Genomic DNA, 20,964 nt, shown 5'->3' on the forward strand with positions numbered 1-20,964 from the left:
GTAAAAGAATCATTCAAAACTCAATCATCACTACAGCAAACACGATCTCATATTTTTGACACCACAAGTGCTCTAACACTGCAAAGGACTATGAAGTATTTCACATTTTAATTGCTTCACACTATTTATGTAACCCTTTTTTTCTCCAACACGACAGGGCTATAGCCACTGTACAGTGTGTTGGATTAAAAAAGAAAAAAAAAAAGAAAATAAAAAATCCACTTCTCTCCCCAGAAAGGTTTGTTTACATGCTTCACATCTGTGAATCCTCTCCATGTTCTACCAAACCCTACCAGAAACTTGGCAGTCTTTAACAACTTAAAAGGGAAAAACAGTGCCATCTCCTGGAGCAGGTGGAGCTGACAGTTCCCTGAATACCAGCATTCTGCTCAGAAAACCATATTGCACTGTTTTCTATAATTGAAAAGTAACTTCAGGTGTTGCATTTAAAAATGAAAGAAAAACCCTACAGTAGCATATCATCTGCAAGATTAATCTTGGTGGTCTAAATTCAACAGCAAGGTTGAGACATGAGTAGACATGAGGTTTACTCATCCACCTCACTAAGTTCTACATGACTGAAAAACTTCATCAGCCCTCCTAAACATGCACAAATCCTGAACAGGAATCTGTAAAAGTAGCAGTTTGGACAAAACCCAACAATGACAGCTTATTTTCTTTAAGAGCACAGCACAGTGAGGTTATAGGTGACTCTTGGCTCAGAGTTTCAAGTCCTTCTGCCATGATCTTGCTTTTACTTTTGAAGGTCCCTATGCCAATCACCAGTTTTCATACAACAGCCTTTGAGGAGGTACCAAATGGTTTATTAGTATAATGTAGTCGGTTCTGCTCTACGCTGAACACCTTGCAACAGTCTATAGGAAGATATACCTGTATCTACAAATCAGGTAACTACTCCAACCCCTATCATTTACTAATTACAGCAGTATCACCAATACCTTATCCAAAGTGCTTTACAATAAGGGGAATAAATAGCCCATTGTCAATTACTTGGGACACACCCAGCAGTGACAATTCTTACTGCAGGGAGCCTTCTATTCCCCCAGTAGCACTGTCTGCTCTAGTGCTCACTCAGGTCCACAGCTAATCTAAAGCTACCTTAGGGTAGCACTAATGTCGTTCCTGTCAATTGCTACCAGGCCTGAGGATGCAGCTCAGTTTGTTTGATTTTTTTTTTTAAACTAGATTATATATGATTTAGGACATAACATAGCTGCAAATGTTTTAAAATTATTTTTGTAATACTGACTACATAGAAGACAACATTTGCACCTTTTCCTACTAATTCATGTTGCGAGTTTGACATCTTTTTGAATGCTATAGCTCTTTAATAATTTCTCTGGAAAAAGCACAACTACCAAACCAAAACTTTCAGAAAAACATCAGCACAGCACAAGGGCTGAATCAGGATGAAAGCAAACTGGCAGGACATTAGCATGTGCAGGATGGACGAGGCAGCAGATAAGCTTACACCACCACTTGGGGAGTGTATACTTGGTACAGTATACTTGACAAGTGCTGTTATTTCCTTCTGGTCATGTGAGTAGTAATTTATCATGCCCTATCCTCAATCTTATTTAAGAATTTCAGTTAATTTCAGGCTTTTGCTGCCTTCTACTCTTGAGGTATTTTGCTCAGCATCCTGAGTCATCTTAATGGGTTTATCCACTCAGGAACAATTGACCCACAAGGATTAGGTTTCACCAGATTGTTTTAAAAGTACTCTTGAAAGAAGACAGAAAGTGTTTTCCTTTAAACTTTTTGTTTAATTCTACAGTATCTGTCTTCCTTCTATTCTGCAATTACAGTTGAGGTTCACAGGAATAGCTTCAGAGGTTCTCAGCTACCACAATGCCTAAACTTCACTTTTAGATAAACTCAAGTAAAAATTCTGGAATTTTCTTGCCATCATAATTCAGATTCACTTTGCACAGCAGAAATTCTGATGTGATGGATCTTTACAGAAGAGTGATTTAGGCATCTTAATAAAAAAATCCTTAAAAATATAACATCTTCAACATTCAGTTTATTTTCTAAAGTAAAAATCCCATGCATAATTCTAATATACAGCATTTGATAAACAAAGACATGTTTATAAATATCTTTTTCCTTTTAATAAAGATCTCTATCTACAGTCCAGATCCTGAATGGCAATCTGCCCAACTGTTTTTCAGGCCAACAGATTCCACTGAATAAAGTGTAGATCCATATTGTTTCAGGTACTGGAAAACAAGTATACTTCAGAACAAATAATGATCTCTTCAGGCACTTGCCATTTGGCTAACCCAAGCTTAAGAGTTTCATTATTTATAAAAAGCAACAAAATTGCAGTCTTTACAGCCTTCTTAGCTAATTTCTGCATGAAAAAGGTGCAAAACTAGACATTTACATCAGCCATCTTGCTAAGAGAAAATGCCGTATTTCTTCTCCAATTCTTCAACAGAAGCATCTTTTAATCCCATGTGGTTCACGTGATTGAATAATACCTGCGTAACTGAAAAAGAAAATCCCAACATGAATCCTTATTTTTGTAACTCACATTCTTTAAGTAAGTTAATCCAATTCTTTCCTTGGTGAAAGTAAGGGGCATATAGATTATACAGTTCAAATACAAATACATTTTTTGAACTACTGGGAGGATGAACACAAGTAGCAAAGCAAAACTCTCACTTTGTTTCAATGCCCAGGAGCTGCCTAGCAACACTTCCTTACACAGGTGTATAATCCAGGCAACAGAGAGCTTTTAGTTTCTTTACTAACTTGACACTACGCCACTACATGCAGAGGACAAACATTAATGCCAATGGCGGATAAAGCTTACATTAGGAAAAGGTATTCATAAGAGGCACTGCACTTCAGTAAGTAAAGTTATTTTATTTTAAGGAGATTCATATTTCAAAAATTTTAAAGTATATGGTAATTAGTGAAACTCAGCTGTAGATAGTGAATTTAAATTTACATAGACCCAGAGAAATGTTTTACTTTTAAGAGTCTCTATTACATAGTCTGTCTGGTGCACTAAATAAAGAAAAAGTTTGAGACAAAACCCACTTTTAGAAACCATGAATTCAAGCCAATGTCAACACAAATTGCAAACTAACTGATGACTGATGCCTCCAGAACAGGACAGACAACTAGGCTGAGTGCTTTACAGACTCTGTTCTCATTCGTTTGCCAACAGAAAAGTCAGGATTTGCCAAGAAATAGTCATAAATTGTGGAAACTGTATAATCTGGATACCTTGGATCTCAGATGTAGGATTTCATACAAATTCATAAATTTGTAACATTACCAGCTACAAACTGACAAGATGGCAACGCTTATTTTATCAGAATAAAATGCAGTGGTATTACTGATTAAAATAAGAGGATTTAGCTGTAGTCTTCTAGTCTAAACAATAAATAGAGTCAAAGGATTAAGAAAAATTACATGACATTCATATAAACTTCTAAAAATAATAAAAAACTAGACAACTAAAATGATTATTACATAGAATAAACAAGAGTAATGCTAAGTTTTACATATTTTTGCCAGATTCTACAGTATCACAAAGACATTACCAAATTACTTACTTTTTTTTTCTGAACCTGACATAAACATTACTGCCATATCAAATCTTTTTAATTCAGAGAGCCTCTGGAGGATTTCAAGGATGAGTGACGGCTTCTCTTTCCTGAAGAAGATTATTACAAATATAAAAATAACCACTGGTGATTAGAAATATTCAGTAGCTGCAAGCAATATTGAAGAATTCAGGAACAAGAAATTAAAGGACAAATAAAATTCCCCTTTCGTATTCACTATCTTTGTCTTTCCACTTGTCCATTCACAAAGCAAAAAGTCAATATCCAGAAACCTTTATGTAGGTATTGTTGCTCTACTGAGCAAGAGTGAAGAAATACAAAAACCTAGACTGATGCAATTTGGCTGCTGGTCATGTATAGAATACCTAGTACATGGTTTAAAGCTTACACCTGGCCATAACATCACTATTTTTATATGTATCAGGTAGTGTGACAGGAAGCAGCACTGGTGGCCTTAGGAAGCTCATTGAAAAGCTGAGCCAATTACAGCTGCCTTAACTTTCATCCATACAGAAAATTCCTAGATTGTGTTTATTTCACATTTTTTTGGTCAACAGTAAACAGGCACTGCCTTTGTTACAAATACTAACAAATAGTATCTTTCTGTTATAATTTCACATTTCATTTGGAGGGAGACAGGACTCTTACCTAACAGCAAACAATTTCAGCTTCCTAGCCTTTTTAAGTTGCATCACCCAATGCAGGACTGTATGTCTAAGACAGCATTTTTCACCCATTTGATGGATATTTTACTTTTTAAGGAAACGGCAAACATTGATTTATGCTTGCTTATCTCCATAAAACAACACCGAAAAACATCGAGTGTGTGCTTCTCAGACAGTGTAATTCAGAAAAGCAGTACAGTGCCTCTGACAGACAAAATGAACGTTAGGACTCAAATGGTAGCATGGATAGAAATTTCAAAAATAACCTGTCAGGTCCTGTCTTATCAGAACCTCAGTCTCCAATACACATTTGCTACAGGCAACTGTAAAATGCTAGCAGATAATTAAGTCTGAATGCATCACAGTAAGCGTGGCATAAAACCAAAACCCCCTGAATTTCTCAGCTTTAGAAAGTTAAAATAGAGGATAACGGGCAATTCTATGCGCTCCCAGAATACACACACAGTAATATGAACAAAAGTTATTTCATACAAATTAATGCAAGTTTCTGATGCTCTTTAGCAAAGCACAATTCAACAACACTCAGTAAAAGTATTTTTTTCACTTCTTTTCTACCTGCTTTTTCATTATGAGTTTCACTTCTTAAGAAGCACCTACTAAGTAATTCCAATTATGCTCATGTAATGCTGTGTGCTGGAAACAATTTTGTAAGCCCGAGGATGGGCCTAGAGAGAAAATAAACTCCCAAACACAAAACAAGAAAACAACCTCTCTCCACCACAAAACCACCAAACCTTTCAAAACAGCAATGAGCAATGTAAAACAAAGGAGGAGTTAAACTTACTCAATATAGAAGTCATGTAGAATTTTCAGGATCTGGTTAAACAAGTCTGGATCTAAGGATTTCTGAAACAGCTTTGCATAAAGCGAGGGTTCTATTTGCTATAGAAAAATTTTAAAAGTTAATTTTAGACAAAAAAATACAACTGAGTCATGAGAATTACATGTGAATTTTTAGAAGGTCATGGACAATGCTGAAGTTCATGAAAGCAAAAAAATCAAATCACAGAATTTAACATGAAACAACTATTTTTCATTGTTTGCTTGAGTTTTTTTAATTAATGGTAATTTCTAACTTAAAAAAATGTTAAGTGATTTTGTTTTTCAAAATATATGTGAGTAAAAGTACACATTAAGCAGATTGCTGTTTCAAGCATTTGATCAGTTTAAAAATGTTGCCATATCTAATTACCCTAGAAGCAGTCATTAGAAAATTATAATTTAATAGTTATTAATGTAAAGTCTTTAAAGAAGGGCCTATATTTGAAAAAAAACGCAGAGACTGTACTTAAAGCAAATAAAAAGGCACAAAAGAAGAAAAACTCAAATGATTGCTTATTGTTATGTGAAGACAATTAAGTAAAGGGATTATTGTATACTTGAGGCACTCTAAACATATCTATCCCTTCCACCTAAGGGTACTGTTTCTTCAACTGATGTTGAAGCAATTGTCCAAACACTGTTGATACTCTATGTTTCATACCTTCAGGTACAAGTACATGTTTTCAGGGCAGCCTTTCAACTTTCTGAAGTCAGATTCAAGCTGGAAAGAATTTGTAGGAATGGGAGGAACTGCAGAAGCAGACATAAATGACCTTCTGATTTCTTTTTCTCTCTGCTGGTTTGCAGGAGAAGATGGATGCAATGTTGATGAAATTCCTTTCACATTCACAGGCAGCCTGCAAAGGTATTTTGAAACATACAATCAAATCAACTTTTAAGGAAATTCTACAGTGAGACCTAATTGGAGATCCCTCTATTCAGTGAAACCTAAAATACTGAAAACTTTTTAGAAAAGATTGTGTTTTAGTTTAAGCAGATATTTTAAAATTCCTTTTCTTCACCTTTTCTAAAAAAACCCACATCTGCAAATACTTAAATTTAATCAGCCTCTCTCTACTTTTTTTTCTGGAAATAATTGCATTTTATAGTAGATTACTCCCATATATACCTGCCAAAAACAAAAAAAAAAATCATATTTTCTGTAATTTCATAATGCAAAGCAGTAACAATGTCAAATGGATAAACTAGTTCCAACACTGATAGCAGCAGATCTACTTTTTGTCCTATAATTTCTCATTTAATTTTTTAGAAATTAAGATTTCTAAAAAAATTAAGATTTTTTAGAAATCCACAGATTTTTTAGAAATTAAGAAATGGCTAAGCATATACTTTTTTCTTCAGCTCTTCACACTAAATCCATCTAACTGAGCTAGAAAAGGTGTGTGGGGCCAGTGCTTCTCACAGAAGTTCTTTGATAAGGATTCTTTGTATCAACAGAATGAGGCAGTGCCGATGCAGTGGACAATGAATTCTAAGACTGAGCAAGGATAAAGCTTCTGTACTTCAGCCTAGTTTCAGCAAGACAGACTTCAGTTTGCCTAACTAACAATGTGACCTAGAAACTGAGCACATCTGAAGCTACCACCTGCCTCAGCAGAGGAAAGGGTGGTGACACTCATCTGCTCCTCCTCTCTCACGTAACTGGGGTACAAAGAATGCTTGAACTGTGTTCAAAATATCTTCTAAAAACAACAAATAAAAGTTGTAAAAACAGCTAGGGAAGATGGAGTGTCCAAGCAAGAAAGAGTACAGCATGCAGATGAATGCCTCTGTATTTGCAATGTAATTCTGAGTTTTCCACCTTACACTAAATGGACCATATTTGTCTGAATCACTGAGTGGTCAACAAGGCAAACGTGCAAGAACCACCCATTTCTTTCAACACTGCTTTTCCAATTCAGATTCTCCAAAGTATCTTCAAAACCTCACCACATGTAGACATCTGGAAATTAAGATTATATTTGAACTACACTTACCTTTCAAAAAGAGGATCAGAATTATTATACTTACTGTGATAGTGATGTATCACTGATTTCTTCTATTTTCAAGTGCTTTGCTTTTGGAATATCAACTGTAGTCAACAGATCATCCTGATCTAGACCTTCTGTTGCTTCAACACTCACTGAATTCCTCCAGTTATTGACTAAAGTAGTACTGGGCAAGTCACCATCTGAGGTATCATCATCATCAACTTCTTCAATCTCTATTCTTCGCAATGGCTTCTAAACAGAGCACAGAGCTCATGTCACATGTGGACTCAACACAAGTGTTTAAACAGACTCCAGACACAGCTGTGTGTAACTTAATTGTATGATAACCAGTTACCTCTGCAGTGGTGCACAGAGAAGACACTTTGCATAAAGGTAAATGGCAAAACCAGGAAATCATAAAAATCTACATGAAGCCTGATATGATAATTTTATTGCTTTACCCTCATAAACCAGTATATCCTTATGGATCTCCATATGCAGTTTGTTTTCCCAGTAATAATTGAAAAGTTATTCTTTTTCACACTAAGGTTGAATAGGCAAGATCTATCATATACTTTGTCCCATTACGTGGTACAGCTTTGTATTTAGCAAAACAAAAAATATCCAACAACACAGGCCCACAACTTCAAATTTTCATATAATAAATATCTGTAACTCAACCCTGCTGACTGACCAAATAACATACATCCCAAGTTAATTAATTCCACCATGTGCTAAAATGCTTCATGAACCTCATTATTGTTGACCATCACCTAGTACCACCGTCACAGGTATTAGAATAAAAGCTCTCATCACTTCTTACTTTAGAACGTCATTCCTGAACATGAACATACTATGTATTGCTCTAGAAATACTGATGCAAATACACATGCTTAAACACACTCAAGAATTTAGACTTCTAGGAAATGGCAGCAATAAAAGCACATATGTTTCATCTATACTTTTTCTACCTTAACGAAATAACAAGAGGAATACAACCAACCTAGCATCTTCATTTAATTTAGCAGCCAAAGTGAACACTTAATAAATATAACTCTCTGTAGTATTTCAGCTACTTCATTTAGGTTTAAAGAAATAATGTTTCTAGTTATAGAGAGGACATAATACTCCTCTCTCCCAAAGGATCAAAGTAATCACACACTTTCTATTAAAACTATCCATCTGAATTACATTACTTATGAGGGCAAACAAAGGTTTTCAAATAGAATGAGTGCATACACATACCAAGTACAAGCACTCTTTGTATTTACACAACTCATTGCTGAATGTATAAAGATTAAATGTACTAGAAGAGGAAGCCTAATACATAAAAAACCCAGAATTACATTTTTTCATCTATAACTCATTCATCTGACTATAACCACTGATAATTCATTGTCCAAATACATTGCTTATTGAAAACCAATATCCAGCTGTCCTGCAGTTTACATGGATGAAAATGCATACCCAAAGTTCTTTGGAAAGCAGCCCTAGGTGACAGCAGCATATGGCGCAAGGAGGCAACTTGTCTTATAACCACTATGGCTGCTGTAAAAACTGTAAACAGCAATAGAAACGAAGGAAAGTTTACCCAGAGGTTCTCAACTTTCTCTCATTTACTCCCAACTGCAATGTCACCTATGGGCACAAGCCAGGGTTTGGGGCTGCCTGCCTATTCCACATTATAAATGTATGCATACGCCATGTTTGCTGAGGGTGGTACTGCAGGCTGAATGCTTATCCCACCACTGCTGTGAACATCAGTATTTCCACGTGTGTATATATTCTTGAAAAATATCAAAAGAGCAAATTTATGTATTTTTGGACAAAAGCACAAATTTATGTATTTGGCACAGGGAAGGCAATCTATCAAAGGTCAGTCTATAATATAAAAAGCAGATTTTAACTCCAAACTCTACTTTTCCCACCATTATAGAAAGCAATTCATGTAACAACTTACTGTTGATTTAATCTGTAATGGATTATCAATCATTTTCACTATATTTTTGATTTCTGCTTCTTTTATCAATACTGCAGGGTATTCTTGGCGAGTTTGCTGCTCTTTCTCAGCTAATTCCTGAAAAAAATGCCAAGTCGTCCAAAAGATCAGGTGTTTAATGAGTAAATACAAGATATGTTAAAAATAATGTAATAAAGAATAAAAACCTTCTAGTACTATAGCCTTACCAAAAAGTCCTAAACAAACAAAACCCCACTATACCCAAATAAGCATACATACATTTCTTATTTTCGTGAGTTCGTTTATTGCTTGCTTATTTCCAGGTTCCAGCTTCAGAACAGCTTCAAAATCTGAGTGAAAAACAACACAGAAACTGTAGATATTTCAAGGTACAATGTACACATGGTAGATTTTTAACCTTCTATTTTCCTCTCATAGCTCTAAAAACAATTAAAAGCAGGTAAGTGATAGAATGGCCAGGGTTGGAAGGGACCAGCCACCAGTGGGTCACATGGTCCAAACTCCTTGCTCAAGCAGGGCCATCCTGGAGTGCAATGCACAGGATGGCATGCAGACAGTTCTTGAATATCTCCACTGAGGGAGACTCCACAACCTCTCTGGGCAATCTGCTCCAGTGCTTGATCATCTGCACAGTAAGAATTTCTTTCTCATATTCAGGTAGAACTCCCTGTGCATCAGTTTCTGCCTGTTGCCTCTTGTCCTATTGCTTGGAACCACTGAGCAGAGCCTGGCTCCATCCTTTTGCCACCTTCCCTTCAGATACTGATAGACATTGGTGAGGTCAGCCCTCAGTCATCTCTTCTCCAGACTGAACAGGCACAGCTCCCTCAGCCTTTCCTCATAAGAGAGATGTTCCCTTCCCCTGATCATCTTAGTCACCCTCTGTGGGACCCACTCCAGGAGCTCCATGTCTCTCTTGCCCTGAGGAGCCCAGAACTGGGCACAGCACTCCAGATGTGCCTCAGCAGGGCTGAGTGGAGGGGCAGGATCAGCTCCCTGGACCTGCTGGCAGCGCTCTTCCTAATGCAGCCCAGGATTCCATTGGCCTTCTCCTTCCAGAAAGGCACTGCTGGCTCATGGACAACTTGTTGCCCACGAGGTCCTTCTCCCAGCAGGTCATCATCAGTCTGTGCTGGTGCAGGGGTTGTTCTTCCCCAGGTGCAGGACCCTGCATTTGCCTTTTGGATTTCTGAAGGTACCTCTCTGCCCATCTCTCAAGCTCCTTCTGGAAGCCTCACAGCACCCTGGGGTATCAGCTGCTCCTCCAAGCTTTGTATCATCACTTAACTGGCTGAGGAGGCATCTGCACCTTCATCAAGTCACTGATGAACAAGTTAAACCACAATGGACTCAGTACTGAACCTTGAGAGACACCACTAGTGACAGGCCTCCAACTAGACCCTGTGTCACTGATTAAGACGCTCTAGAATCTGCTGTTCAGTCAGTTCTCAATCTACTGCACTGTCCCCTTATAAGTAATCCTAATGCCTACATAATTTCCTACTTTTAAATGAACTTTCCAAACTATTTCTTACCACTCATCATAAGCAGCAACAGCTGTAATTTCACACAAAATGCGTGAAAGATATCTTTCCATTATGTGGGCACCAACACAAGAGTTTTTACACATATTCAGTGAAATTCAAGAGAAACCACTTCATTCTTAACTTCTGCACTGACAATCTCAGTAAGTTAGCATAAAAAAAAGAATAGGATGTGCTTATACTGATCTCTTACCTACCATATTTAGGCTAATTCAAAATCATACCTTGAATAGCTTCCTTTAGCTTCCCAAGAGCAACTCTGGCAGCTCCTCTTCTGGCAAAAGCTTTAGAATAGGAAGCATCTAAGCACAGAGCTTGTGTGCAGTCATCTTCTGCCTCTTTGTACCTCAGCAAAAGCGTAGCACAAAATTAATAATCAGTTTCAAGAGGCAGTTTCAATTGAGATGATGGAACTTCCCAAACCAATTAAAATATAAAGGTAGATCTTCATTACCTACATACATAAGCATATCACTGAGCTAAAATGTGAATTAAGAAAAACTCGCACAAAATATGGTTTCTCAGCCCCTTGAAATTTGTGCTGTATCTTTTGGTATCTCAAAACAGAGTGCTGACTCTTTTTAGTATTACAAAAATTCACATCCTCTGTAAAGAAAAAAAAACATATTAAAGCTTGTCAGAGCAGAGTCCACTTTAAAAATTCAACAACAGCCTTAAAATCCAAGTTAGTACCATGGATTTGTACTTCTGAATACCAGAAACACCATTACAAACAAAGAAAACGTACCAGAGAGGAGAAGCAAGTATGCATGAGAATAAATTTTTCTATATTTGGAATTCTGTGACTTGTCCTTAACTATTTCAGAATGAGAACTCAAAATATCCTTGCATTAATGTCATTTGCTTCATTTTAAGATTAAATTTCCTCATCCCATTTATATTGCTACATTAGATCATGATTCCACTATGTGTTTAATAAAATATTTTCATTCATCCCTCTTCTCCATGTTCAAACTATCATTAAAGTTATGCAAATTAATTTTTATTTGCTGTTCTCATCAGCACTAGCAGTTTGTAAGAATAGCAAGGGGCTTTTGTTGCATTTTATATTTGGTCCTCTTTGAAATGTAAAGACTCATGATACAGGATTCATCATAGGGAAACAATTTTCTTGCTTGGTCATTCAATTAAAGTATTGCTTCCTCTGAATCTCACAGAAGATTATTTGCATTCTGATGTCCTTTAAATTACAAGTGTTGTATCAGAAATACTATCCATGCAACTCATCTTATCCTAATTTGAGATCAATCTACTGTCTCTAAAGATACTCAGTAAACAGTAAAACAGATGACCAACATAACCCTCTGCTCTTCATGCTACCAGCTTACATGTTTTAAATTACCACACCATCACAGAGTCAAACGAAGTTCGCACCTAAAAACTGCCTGTATGGAACTTATCTAATTTGCTGGAAAGCATGAATTTCCATACAGTTTCTGGGTTATTTGGATAAAGCTTAATTACAAATAAACAAGCAACACACACATGCCTCTATCCGTGAAGTTAAAAATACCATTTTAAAATGTAAAAATTTCCAGAAAAAGCTGTTATTCATTTCCTCCAAAGTCAGAAGTTATAATTCACTTCCTTTTAAAGAGCAATGTTTAGTAGTGGACTGGGTTTCATAGTTGAACACAAAACTTTGGACAGTTCCTTCCAGAAAGGTGAGTATCTGGATTTTGCACACATAAAAGAATGAAAATCCAACTTCAGAAACCATTATTTCACGCTGGTGCTATTTTATTCTCTCAGAACTTGCTTCCTACAAATGGCATTTTGAGATCACACATACAGATTTGTTCCCTCTCCTTTACTGCTTTCAATTTGATTTATTCCATACTGAATTCTAAAAAAAATGAGGAGTGACAATAACTCAACTTGAGTGAAAATCTGCCGGATCATTATTCCTTGTGATCTAAAACAAACAATACAGCATGTGCAATTCCACTTACTTCTCAATCTTTAGGTAGGCCATGGCTCTGTTAGCTGGCAGTAGTGCATTGGTGCCATCTGCTGCGATACCACGGGTGTAGCACTCTATGGCAGCCTCATACTTTCCTTCTTTGAAATAACCGTTACCCTGCAATATTTAGGTTGGAACAAAAAAAACCCAGCATTGTAAAAATTCAGTGCAATTAACTTTTTGTTATCCTTTTTTGCAGAGTGACAACATTATGAAGATGAACTGCAAAGAACACCCACATCAGGGCAGACAGTTACAGCGTATTTCTTTCTATCTACGATTTTGTGTTCTGCCTCCAAACTATCTTAATACTTTCTAATACTTCAAGGATAAAAAAAAAAATCTTTGTTACATGCATAGTTCAAATGCAGACTTGCAAGTCTACAACTTATTTAGCTTTACGCTTGATGTGCAGGATAACCTACCCTGTACCTCATGAATTTAAACACAAGCTGAACATTTACAATTCCCCTTTCAAGATGATTTTATGACTTCACAAATTCATATTTATCCTGCTCCATAAAACTTATCCTCAAATATTACTTGTCCAAATGTTGTTGTTGTTTTCTAATCAATGCTTCATACAAGAAAATTACATTCCTTTTTTGTTTGTTTCTGGGGAACTAACATTACCTTTTGCTTCTCAATACTGATTTGAAGCTGCACATCTCTGCTACTACCCTACTGACTGACAAAAAACCAGAAAGGCCACAGTTCAGACTTGATCGATGTCACCAGGAACAAGCCTGCAGTGAGTCAGCTCTGCTGCCAATGAACTACTGCATTGGACTGAAATTTCTCTTCTGAGACCTAGTCAAATTCTTGCTCCTTAATGCATACTTTCATTCTTATCTGATTACTTCTCACAACCAGTATAACAAACCTGAATAATGATAACAAGTTAGGAGTTACATAGCTAGGTACGTGAGCAGAAAAATTATCGTTCATTTGGTAATGCTATTTATTTATTGAAAGAGTGGTAACAGGGAGAAATCAACAAACCAACTGTGAGTCAAGACTATGCATCCAGAGATACATTTTCATTGTCATTGTTGCCTGCACCTCCCAAGTCCTTTTTATAACTACTATTCATCATGTAATGAGAGGTTTAAACACAAGCCATAACTCCCCTTGGACAAGCAAGCATCAAGACACTTAAAATAATGGAGAAATGGAATCTTTGTAAAGTGCAGTTTAAGTTCTACTTGTGTTACTGTGTATTTGAAATTTCACATATACAATCTGGATTGTAAAAGCTACCTTTTATAAGTATTCCTCTAGACAAATCCAAACAGAGCTCACTGTCCCACTCACCTTCCTAGAGGCAAAATGGGAAACACCTGAAGTAACATCAAGGCCATTCCATGTATGAAGTTCAAGGCGGTGCCAGATTTAATTTGTACATTTGCATAACTAAAAGCAGCATAACTTACAGCACAACAGCAGCTTTTTCTTTGCTAGGTTTCTCGTGTTCCACCAGAACCTGTGACCTACCAGATCTTTTTCTGCAATTGCCTTCTGCTTGAGCTGCTGGTCTTCAATGCGCTGCTTCTCTTCATCTGTTAATCCTGTTCTGACTGCATCCTCAAACTCTTTCTGTTTTGAATTTTCTTTCAATGACAGAGCCTGTAAAAACATAATTTTCCCCTTCAGTAACTATTTTCCCACTTAAACATTTTCAGAACATAAATTACAATAATTTCTAAACTTTTAGGATAAGAAAATCTGCCAAGCTTTTTAACAGAAGTGCCTGTGCTGTAAATTAAACACAAATTGAAGAGAAAATTTAAAAACAATTTGTTTCTTGAAAAGGTATTTCTTTGAGGGACTGCAAGTCAGAATAAATGCTTGGTAAATTAGAAGTATGTAATTTCTGAAGCACAGCATGAAATGACTGATGGAACCTTTCTATATGTCCAATTCACGTATCATTTATTTCTTCAATTACTGGAGACTTTGCATCTTCCTTCTGAAAATAAATTTTTCAAGCACTGTCAAAAACACAGTTGAAGAGGCATAAGCAAATTCATACAGAAGTGATAGGTGAGCTAATAGCTCCAAAGGTCGTCATAATTAATAAAACAATTCAAATTATTTAACAAAATAAAACAAATAATAACAAATAAAACATTCTCCCTGTCGTGAAAAGAATCTAACTTGCACTAGGAGTATTTTGTTCTGTTCTTAGAACAACTTTCTGGTTTGGCTGACCACAGCAATCAGTGGACTAGAAGCAGGCTAGCAATGCAGTTTTATGGCCAACAGAACACGGAAGTTCTCTCATGTGCTGTGCTTCCTTACACCAAAATACTAACCAATCAACCCACTCACCAAAACCCAACCAACAACAACAAGTCCAAAAAGACACCAAATGGTGCACACATGCAGTCTTAATCTGGGATCCAATATTACACTGATATTTGCATATGTGTGAGTTTCTCCAAAAGAAACTCCATTAAAGATTTTGACCTCAGTGAACTTCAGATGCCAGAAAAAGCATCTTTATTGAGAATTTACTGAATCAATTGTTATAAAAATTGACACAGATATAAATGGAACAGGGTGTATTAATCTATGTTAGAATCTATTAATCTTTTTACCTGATCAATTTTCTTCAGTTCATTTTTTGCTTCAAAATTGTTGGCATCCAGCTCCAAAACTTTTTCATAATCTATCAGAAGACCAGAAAAGTATGTTACAGGTAGGAAGCACAGACCAGTAAGCAGAGCATTCTTTTGAGATATACCTTTTTTGTAATTACCCAAGAAGCCTCAGATATTTCATACATCATTCTAGAACAGTTAAAGCTGAATTATTCAACAACTACAAACATCTACTGCTATAATTTGGACTTGCTACTTGAATTTTACCTTGCCAGAAGAATATGCAACATGGTATTTCTTTGTTTATAGGAAATGAAAATTAAATTCCTACACTAAAGAAGAAGATCACACAAGTTTGTATGCACCTTAAGAAAAGATTTTTTAAAAAGACCCACCTTCTTTAGCACCTTGAAGATTTTTCAAAGCAAAGCGAGCGGCCCCTCTTCTCGCGTAAGCCTTTACGTAATTTTTATCTAAAGCAAGTGCTAAATTGCAGTCAGATTCCGCAACAGAAAACCTATCAAAAAAATGAATGAGTAGTTTGGACACAAATTTTCAGCAGTTCATCTTACTCTGAGGCTCACCAGGTTCTTGATAACATGGGAATCTTACATGCTTCAGCAGGAGCACAAACCAAGTACTAACAAGTTTCTTGACTCTGATACATTAAAACAAGAAAGAAAAACAGCAGTAAAGAATCTCTACTGCCACAGACAGAATAACTAACTCCCCTTTCTTCACCCAAAACAAATCAAAGCCTTAGAAACAGAGCTCACTGAATGTGAAAGGCAATTTAACTGTCTCTTCCTCTTTTTTCTTGAACTCTTACACTGTTAACACAGAAGATGGTGAACTGCTAATGTGCAAGCCAAGGAAAAACTGATGAGGGAGACTACCAGATTGCTTCTCCTGGTGATTCCTATTTTACTTTGAAACTGGAAGCCAGGTTGCAACAACACAGCATAACGCATAAATCAAGAATTAAAACTAGACCCAAAATCTGAAGGTAGCGTTTCAAGTACAAAAATAGCACAGATTTAACAATGCAAGTCTTACTTTTTCATTCTATAAAAAGCTGATGCTCTGTTTGTGGGCAATACTGGATTGTACGGATCAGAATGCATCCCTCTAGTATAGCATTTTATAGCTTCATCGAAGTTTCCTTGTTTAAAGTATTTATTACCCTGTAAATAGAAAAGAGCAAGTTTTTCAGCATTTTTCAGAATTTTCAGCAAGTTACTGTACACTGGCAGCTACAATTAAAAACCCTAAAAATACAAAGTCTTCTAGAAATGTTTAAATATTTTTGTTCAATATTCCTCACAAAATACTGCTTTACTATGAGATATGCTAACATATTCTAAGTGCACCATATTTAATAATTTTCATGATATATTCTCTAACAGAGGTCTATAAAATATTCATTTTCAGTATCTCTAGGTCATTTCCAGAAATGTGTAACAAGCATATACATAGCTACTTAAATTACCAAATGAGGTTTTTTTAAGTTTTCAGTAACTAGGTTTGGCGTCTTTGCTTTCCAAGTCAACATTTTCATTTCTTTCTCCTATGGGACTTTTACCTCACACACACTCTTCAACGATCTCACTGCAGCCAAGATAATAATGGCCAAAGGTACCTCAGCTTCTCAGTGTAGACTGCATGTGAAGGAATTCCCACAGCAGCAGGAATACAACACAAATATCATCCATGTAGACAATTTAAAACAAACCCACTCCACAAAAACCCAAACCAAAGCTAGAACTACTGAAGTCAATATTGACTGGCAGATGGGTTAGGTGTTTGCTTACAAACAGAGAAGCTTATCAAACACACAGAAGCTGCTACACAATTTAGCCTCCTTCTTATGGCAACGAAGCCTGAGACAATCTCTTTCTATATCCTACTCTATTAGGCAAAACTGAAGCAGTATGAACTTTCCGTTATGAAAGCAACGAAGTTCACCCACCATTCCCAGATGTGCTGGCTTCACAAAGGGAGTACTTTTAAGTTCTTGCAGATTTAGTTTGGGCCATTCAGATGTTGTGTTCAGGTAAAAACCAGTTTGCTCTATATAGCAATTCTACACAGCCATTCAACTTCTCAAAGCAAAACATCACCAGTACATTTGTCATCACAGACATACATTAGCCAAGCTTGCTGCTACCAACAATGAGAAGGAATAGAACTGCAGTGAGAATTTTCTATTTTGGAATAATGGGCAGGGAAGCAGACAGAAAGACTTCCAAATAGGCAATTCTTTCACCAGATGTGTGGTCTCAGCAGATGATCTTTTAAAAGAAAATTGCAAATACTCCTATACCTAAATTTCTTCTTTACCAATAATAAACATCTATAATTCTATAACCTTTTCCTTCTCTGCAAGAGCCTTTTCAGCATCTACGTGAATTCCATCTTCTTCGGAGTCTGATTCTGGAGATACAGAATCATGAGTACTATCTTCTTTATCAAGTTCTTCAAGTATTTTATCCTGGAATCAGAAACAAAAAACCAAAATGTTGTCTTCATTATAATTTAAAAGTGCAAAATAATACAAGTAAGATTTTATTAATTGTGTCCTCCAATACTGACAGCTGTGCTTAGTCTTATATTCTACTAGAATTATGACCTTCTAATAGGCTAATTGTTAAAACAAGCTTTTTTTCCCCTTAAACTAAAATTCAATCTGCTAGATAAAAGCACAGTCAATAAAAAACCCAATTATTTATGAATATTCCAAATATTAAATTTGTAATCTTTTGGGGTGAAAGCTACCCTATGTTCATACAGTACCCAGCACAGTAAGATACTGACTAGTGGACTGATTCTCAGCACTGGAACAAAATCTTATTTAACACAGAATCAATTGGGGACAAGATTCTGGCAACAAAGCAAATCTTAATACTCACCACATCAAGTTTTCCCCATGCTTCATAATCATAAGACTTGATCTTGTTTTTCTTGTTTTCCTCAGAGGTTATCTTTGAAGGGACTTTATTTTTGCTTTTCTTCTTTTTCTTAAAAGCCTTGTTTCGAATTGGTGGCAAATTCTAAATAGAATTAAGTACATTATTATAAAACAGATGTGTGGAAATCACTTGCACTGAAGAATCTACAACACCTGTATCTAGACAGAATACCTATCTAGTGGCTAGTTTTATTTTAGAAATCCATGAAGCAAGCTGTTCTCATGAGCTCTACAAAACCACTAAGAACTACAAGCATAAATCTTTAAAGACTTAATAGTAAATATTACATATATGACATAAAATCGAGTTTTAGAAGACAACTGTCTTCAGGGTATCATTAAAGAATCACTTCAATATACTACATGTCAGCAGTAAATTACAAATACTGATGCTGCAAACAGAAATATTCACACTGATCCACCCAGAACTGATAAAAAGTTTACTGGCCTCATCACCTTCAGGTGCTACTGGCCCACAGCTCTGTTGGAGGTGCAGTTTACAGAGGAATCTGTAGTTTACTTCAAGTGACGAACACATGGATTACTCTATGCCTTCTATTTAGATATTTTAAGTAAAAAAATGTAATTTTGCTAATGCAAAACATAATTATTATGAACACTATCACAGTATGAATAGCTGAGTTGACACAGGTCTTGTGTTTTCTTACCTCTTCTGGGACCCCACTCTGTTTCCTGAGTTCAGAATCCACTTCCTTAATATCTTTTTCCCAGCTCTCCAATTCTCTCATAAAATCCTGCAGCTCTTCAGCATTTTGCTTCACTTGCAGCTGCAGCTCTATTGCTTTACTTGGTGTACTCATCATAACCTGCCAAAATTCAAGGAAAAAAGCCTTCTAAAAAGAAGTTGGAAGTATGTAGTGAAGGAAGCTAGCTACTTCAACATTAACAAGTCTGACTTACATGCCAGTCAGACCTCCCAATAGCATAGGAGGAACATTAAACATTAAGAGACTAAAGAGAAAACACAGTTTAAATGTCTTTCAAAAATGAAGGGAAGCCATATTATTCCGATAAAACTATATAATAACAAACAGCAATTCACATTTTCCTAACTAAATATAAGGTAGAGCACCCAACAAGTCAATGGTAATCCTGAAACTGCAAGCAAGTCCCTACAACACTGTTTAATAATTATTAACACTTGATTGTCTTCATAGATTTTGCTGTCTCAATTTTGTTGTCTTAAGTGAAAGAAGTTTTATTATCACAAAAATATTAAGTCACAATTAAAAAGTAACCTTAAAAATTTTGGTTACAATTCAGAAAAAAAAGAAACCCCATATGTGTACAGTTCATAGCACAAAAATCAGAAAGGATGAGGTAAACATGTTTTGAAAACAGTCATGATTAACTAACTCATGATAAGCTAAATACAAACTTAGACAAAGAGTTATGAATGGTTGCTAACTATAACCTCTTGATGGTGAGCTTCAGGATCTGTTACAAGCCTCATGGACATATAAATAAGCTATTAGTAGAGATACTACACATAAAACTTTTAAGGAAGAAAAAGATCTAGGCTATTTGACATGCTTTATTTAACACTATTTTTCACACCTGTGCAATAACCTAGTAGCACAACAATATAAAAATTTATGAGCCAGACAAAGCTAATGATTTCTGTGGTACAATGTGCCATCCATAATTACAGACAAGAGTCTCAAAGAAATGGAAAAACCCACTGCATGATTACTAGTGAACTAATGCTACCAAAGCAGAAAATGTTTTTACATGGTCAGGAATAAGCAGCTGAGTGGATGCCCTGCTGCAGCAGTTTGTTTCTCCCTAGCTCAGGCACAGGTGGTGACATAATTATCCTGAACAATGCATTAGGTCTATTTGAAACAAAACAGAAATCAACTTTCATTGAAGCCAAAAATACATAGTTTTCATCACGTTTCCAGTCAAGCAGCGTACTATGTTTTTATCCACCTTCAACTGCTGTCCCATGCCGAATTACCACTGTAATATTCAGTCTGTTAATTTCGTGCACCTTGGGCAGGGACACATCAAATATTCCATACAGCTTAGCATTTCTACGCAGACAGAACAGGATACTTTAAAATATGCAAAAAATACCTTGTAATCTATTGACCTTTTCTTTTTCCTATGTCTGACTAAAACAAGATTCTCACGCAGGCGAAAGCCTAACACGAAGTCTGGCTGTTTATTCTCTGCCACTCTAAAGCATCCTGCTAAAGTGTATAAAGTCAAATTGCTCCGTTACCAACTAGCCGCACACAGCTTAGCGACGCCTTTAACCCACGCACTGAGAGCAGCCCCTGCGGCGCAGCCCTTAAACCCTTCAGGGCACTTTTATTCGACTCTCATCTGAGAGCTGAGCCCTCCCAACGCCCGAAGGCTGCTGCTCCCAGCGGCTCCCCGGGAGCGGCCGCAGCACGGGCCGGCCCTGGGGCGGGTCCCGAGGCCGCGCAGCAGGAGGCCCCGAGGCAGAGCAGCCCCAGCGAGCCGCAGCACCGCCCGCAAGTGCAAGCGAGGCCTTGACTCCATCAGGCTGTGCTCCCCACGCCTCACCTCGCCTCGCCTCCCCGCGCGGCCAAGCCGCCCAGTGGCCCACAGGGGCGGGGATGCGGCTGCGGGACGGCGCCTCCCGAGCACCGCACGCCGCGCTCGGCCCGTCCCGCCCCGGCCTCACCTGCGCCGCGCCGCGGCTCCTCCCGCGCTGGCCGGCCCGCTCCCGGCCTCCCGCGCGGCCCCCGGAACCAACTGCGCCTGCGCGCGCGCCCCCCGCCCACGTG

At 37.1% G+C, this 20,964-nt stretch overlaps 1 protein-coding gene across 4 annotated transcripts; it reads right to left on the reverse strand.

Annotated features, from left to right (window-relative positions):
* Positions 1 to 2,027: 2,027 nt before the first annotated feature.
* Positions 2,028 to 20,940, reverse strand: RPAP3 (RNA polymerase II associated protein 3). 4 transcript variants are annotated; one of them, XM_064701831.1, is made up of 17 exons: positions 20,862 to 20,940; positions 18,853 to 19,011; positions 18,126 to 18,266; positions 17,585 to 17,707; positions 16,273 to 16,400; positions 15,612 to 15,733; positions 15,214 to 15,284; positions 14,108 to 14,239; positions 12,603 to 12,730; positions 10,854 to 10,975; positions 9,344 to 9,414; positions 9,065 to 9,181; positions 7,145 to 7,356; positions 5,775 to 5,970; positions 5,076 to 5,173; positions 3,594 to 3,694; positions 2,028 to 2,515 (listed from the first exon to the last, which is right to left on the reverse strand). In XM_064701831.1, exons 2-17 carry the CDS (start codon positions 19,006 to 19,008, stop codon positions 2,424 to 2,426), a joined length of 2,010 nt encoding a protein of 669 aa, XP_064557901.1. In that variant the 5' UTR covers positions 19,009 to 19,011; positions 20,862 to 20,940; the 3' UTR covers positions 2,028 to 2,423. The 4 variants fall into 4 exon arrangements, with proteins under 4 accessions (XP_064557901.1, XP_064557902.1, XP_064557904.1 ...); XM_064701832.1 differs by lacking the exon at positions 20,862 to 20,940 and adding an exon at positions 20,741 to 20,847; XM_064701834.1 differs by lacking the exon at positions 20,862 to 20,940 and adding an exon at positions 20,433 to 20,518 and having other exon boundaries at positions 2,274 to 2,515.
* Positions 20,941 to 20,964: the final 24 nt, after the last annotated feature.

This window comes from Zonotrichia leucophrys, chromosome 1A, assembly GCF_028769735.1.
Source record: "Zonotrichia leucophrys gambelii isolate GWCS_2022_RI chromosome 1A, RI_Zleu_2.0, whole genome shotgun sequence".
NCBI classification, from domain to species: domain Eukaryota; kingdom Metazoa; phylum Chordata; class Aves; order Passeriformes; family Passerellidae; genus Zonotrichia; species Zonotrichia leucophrys.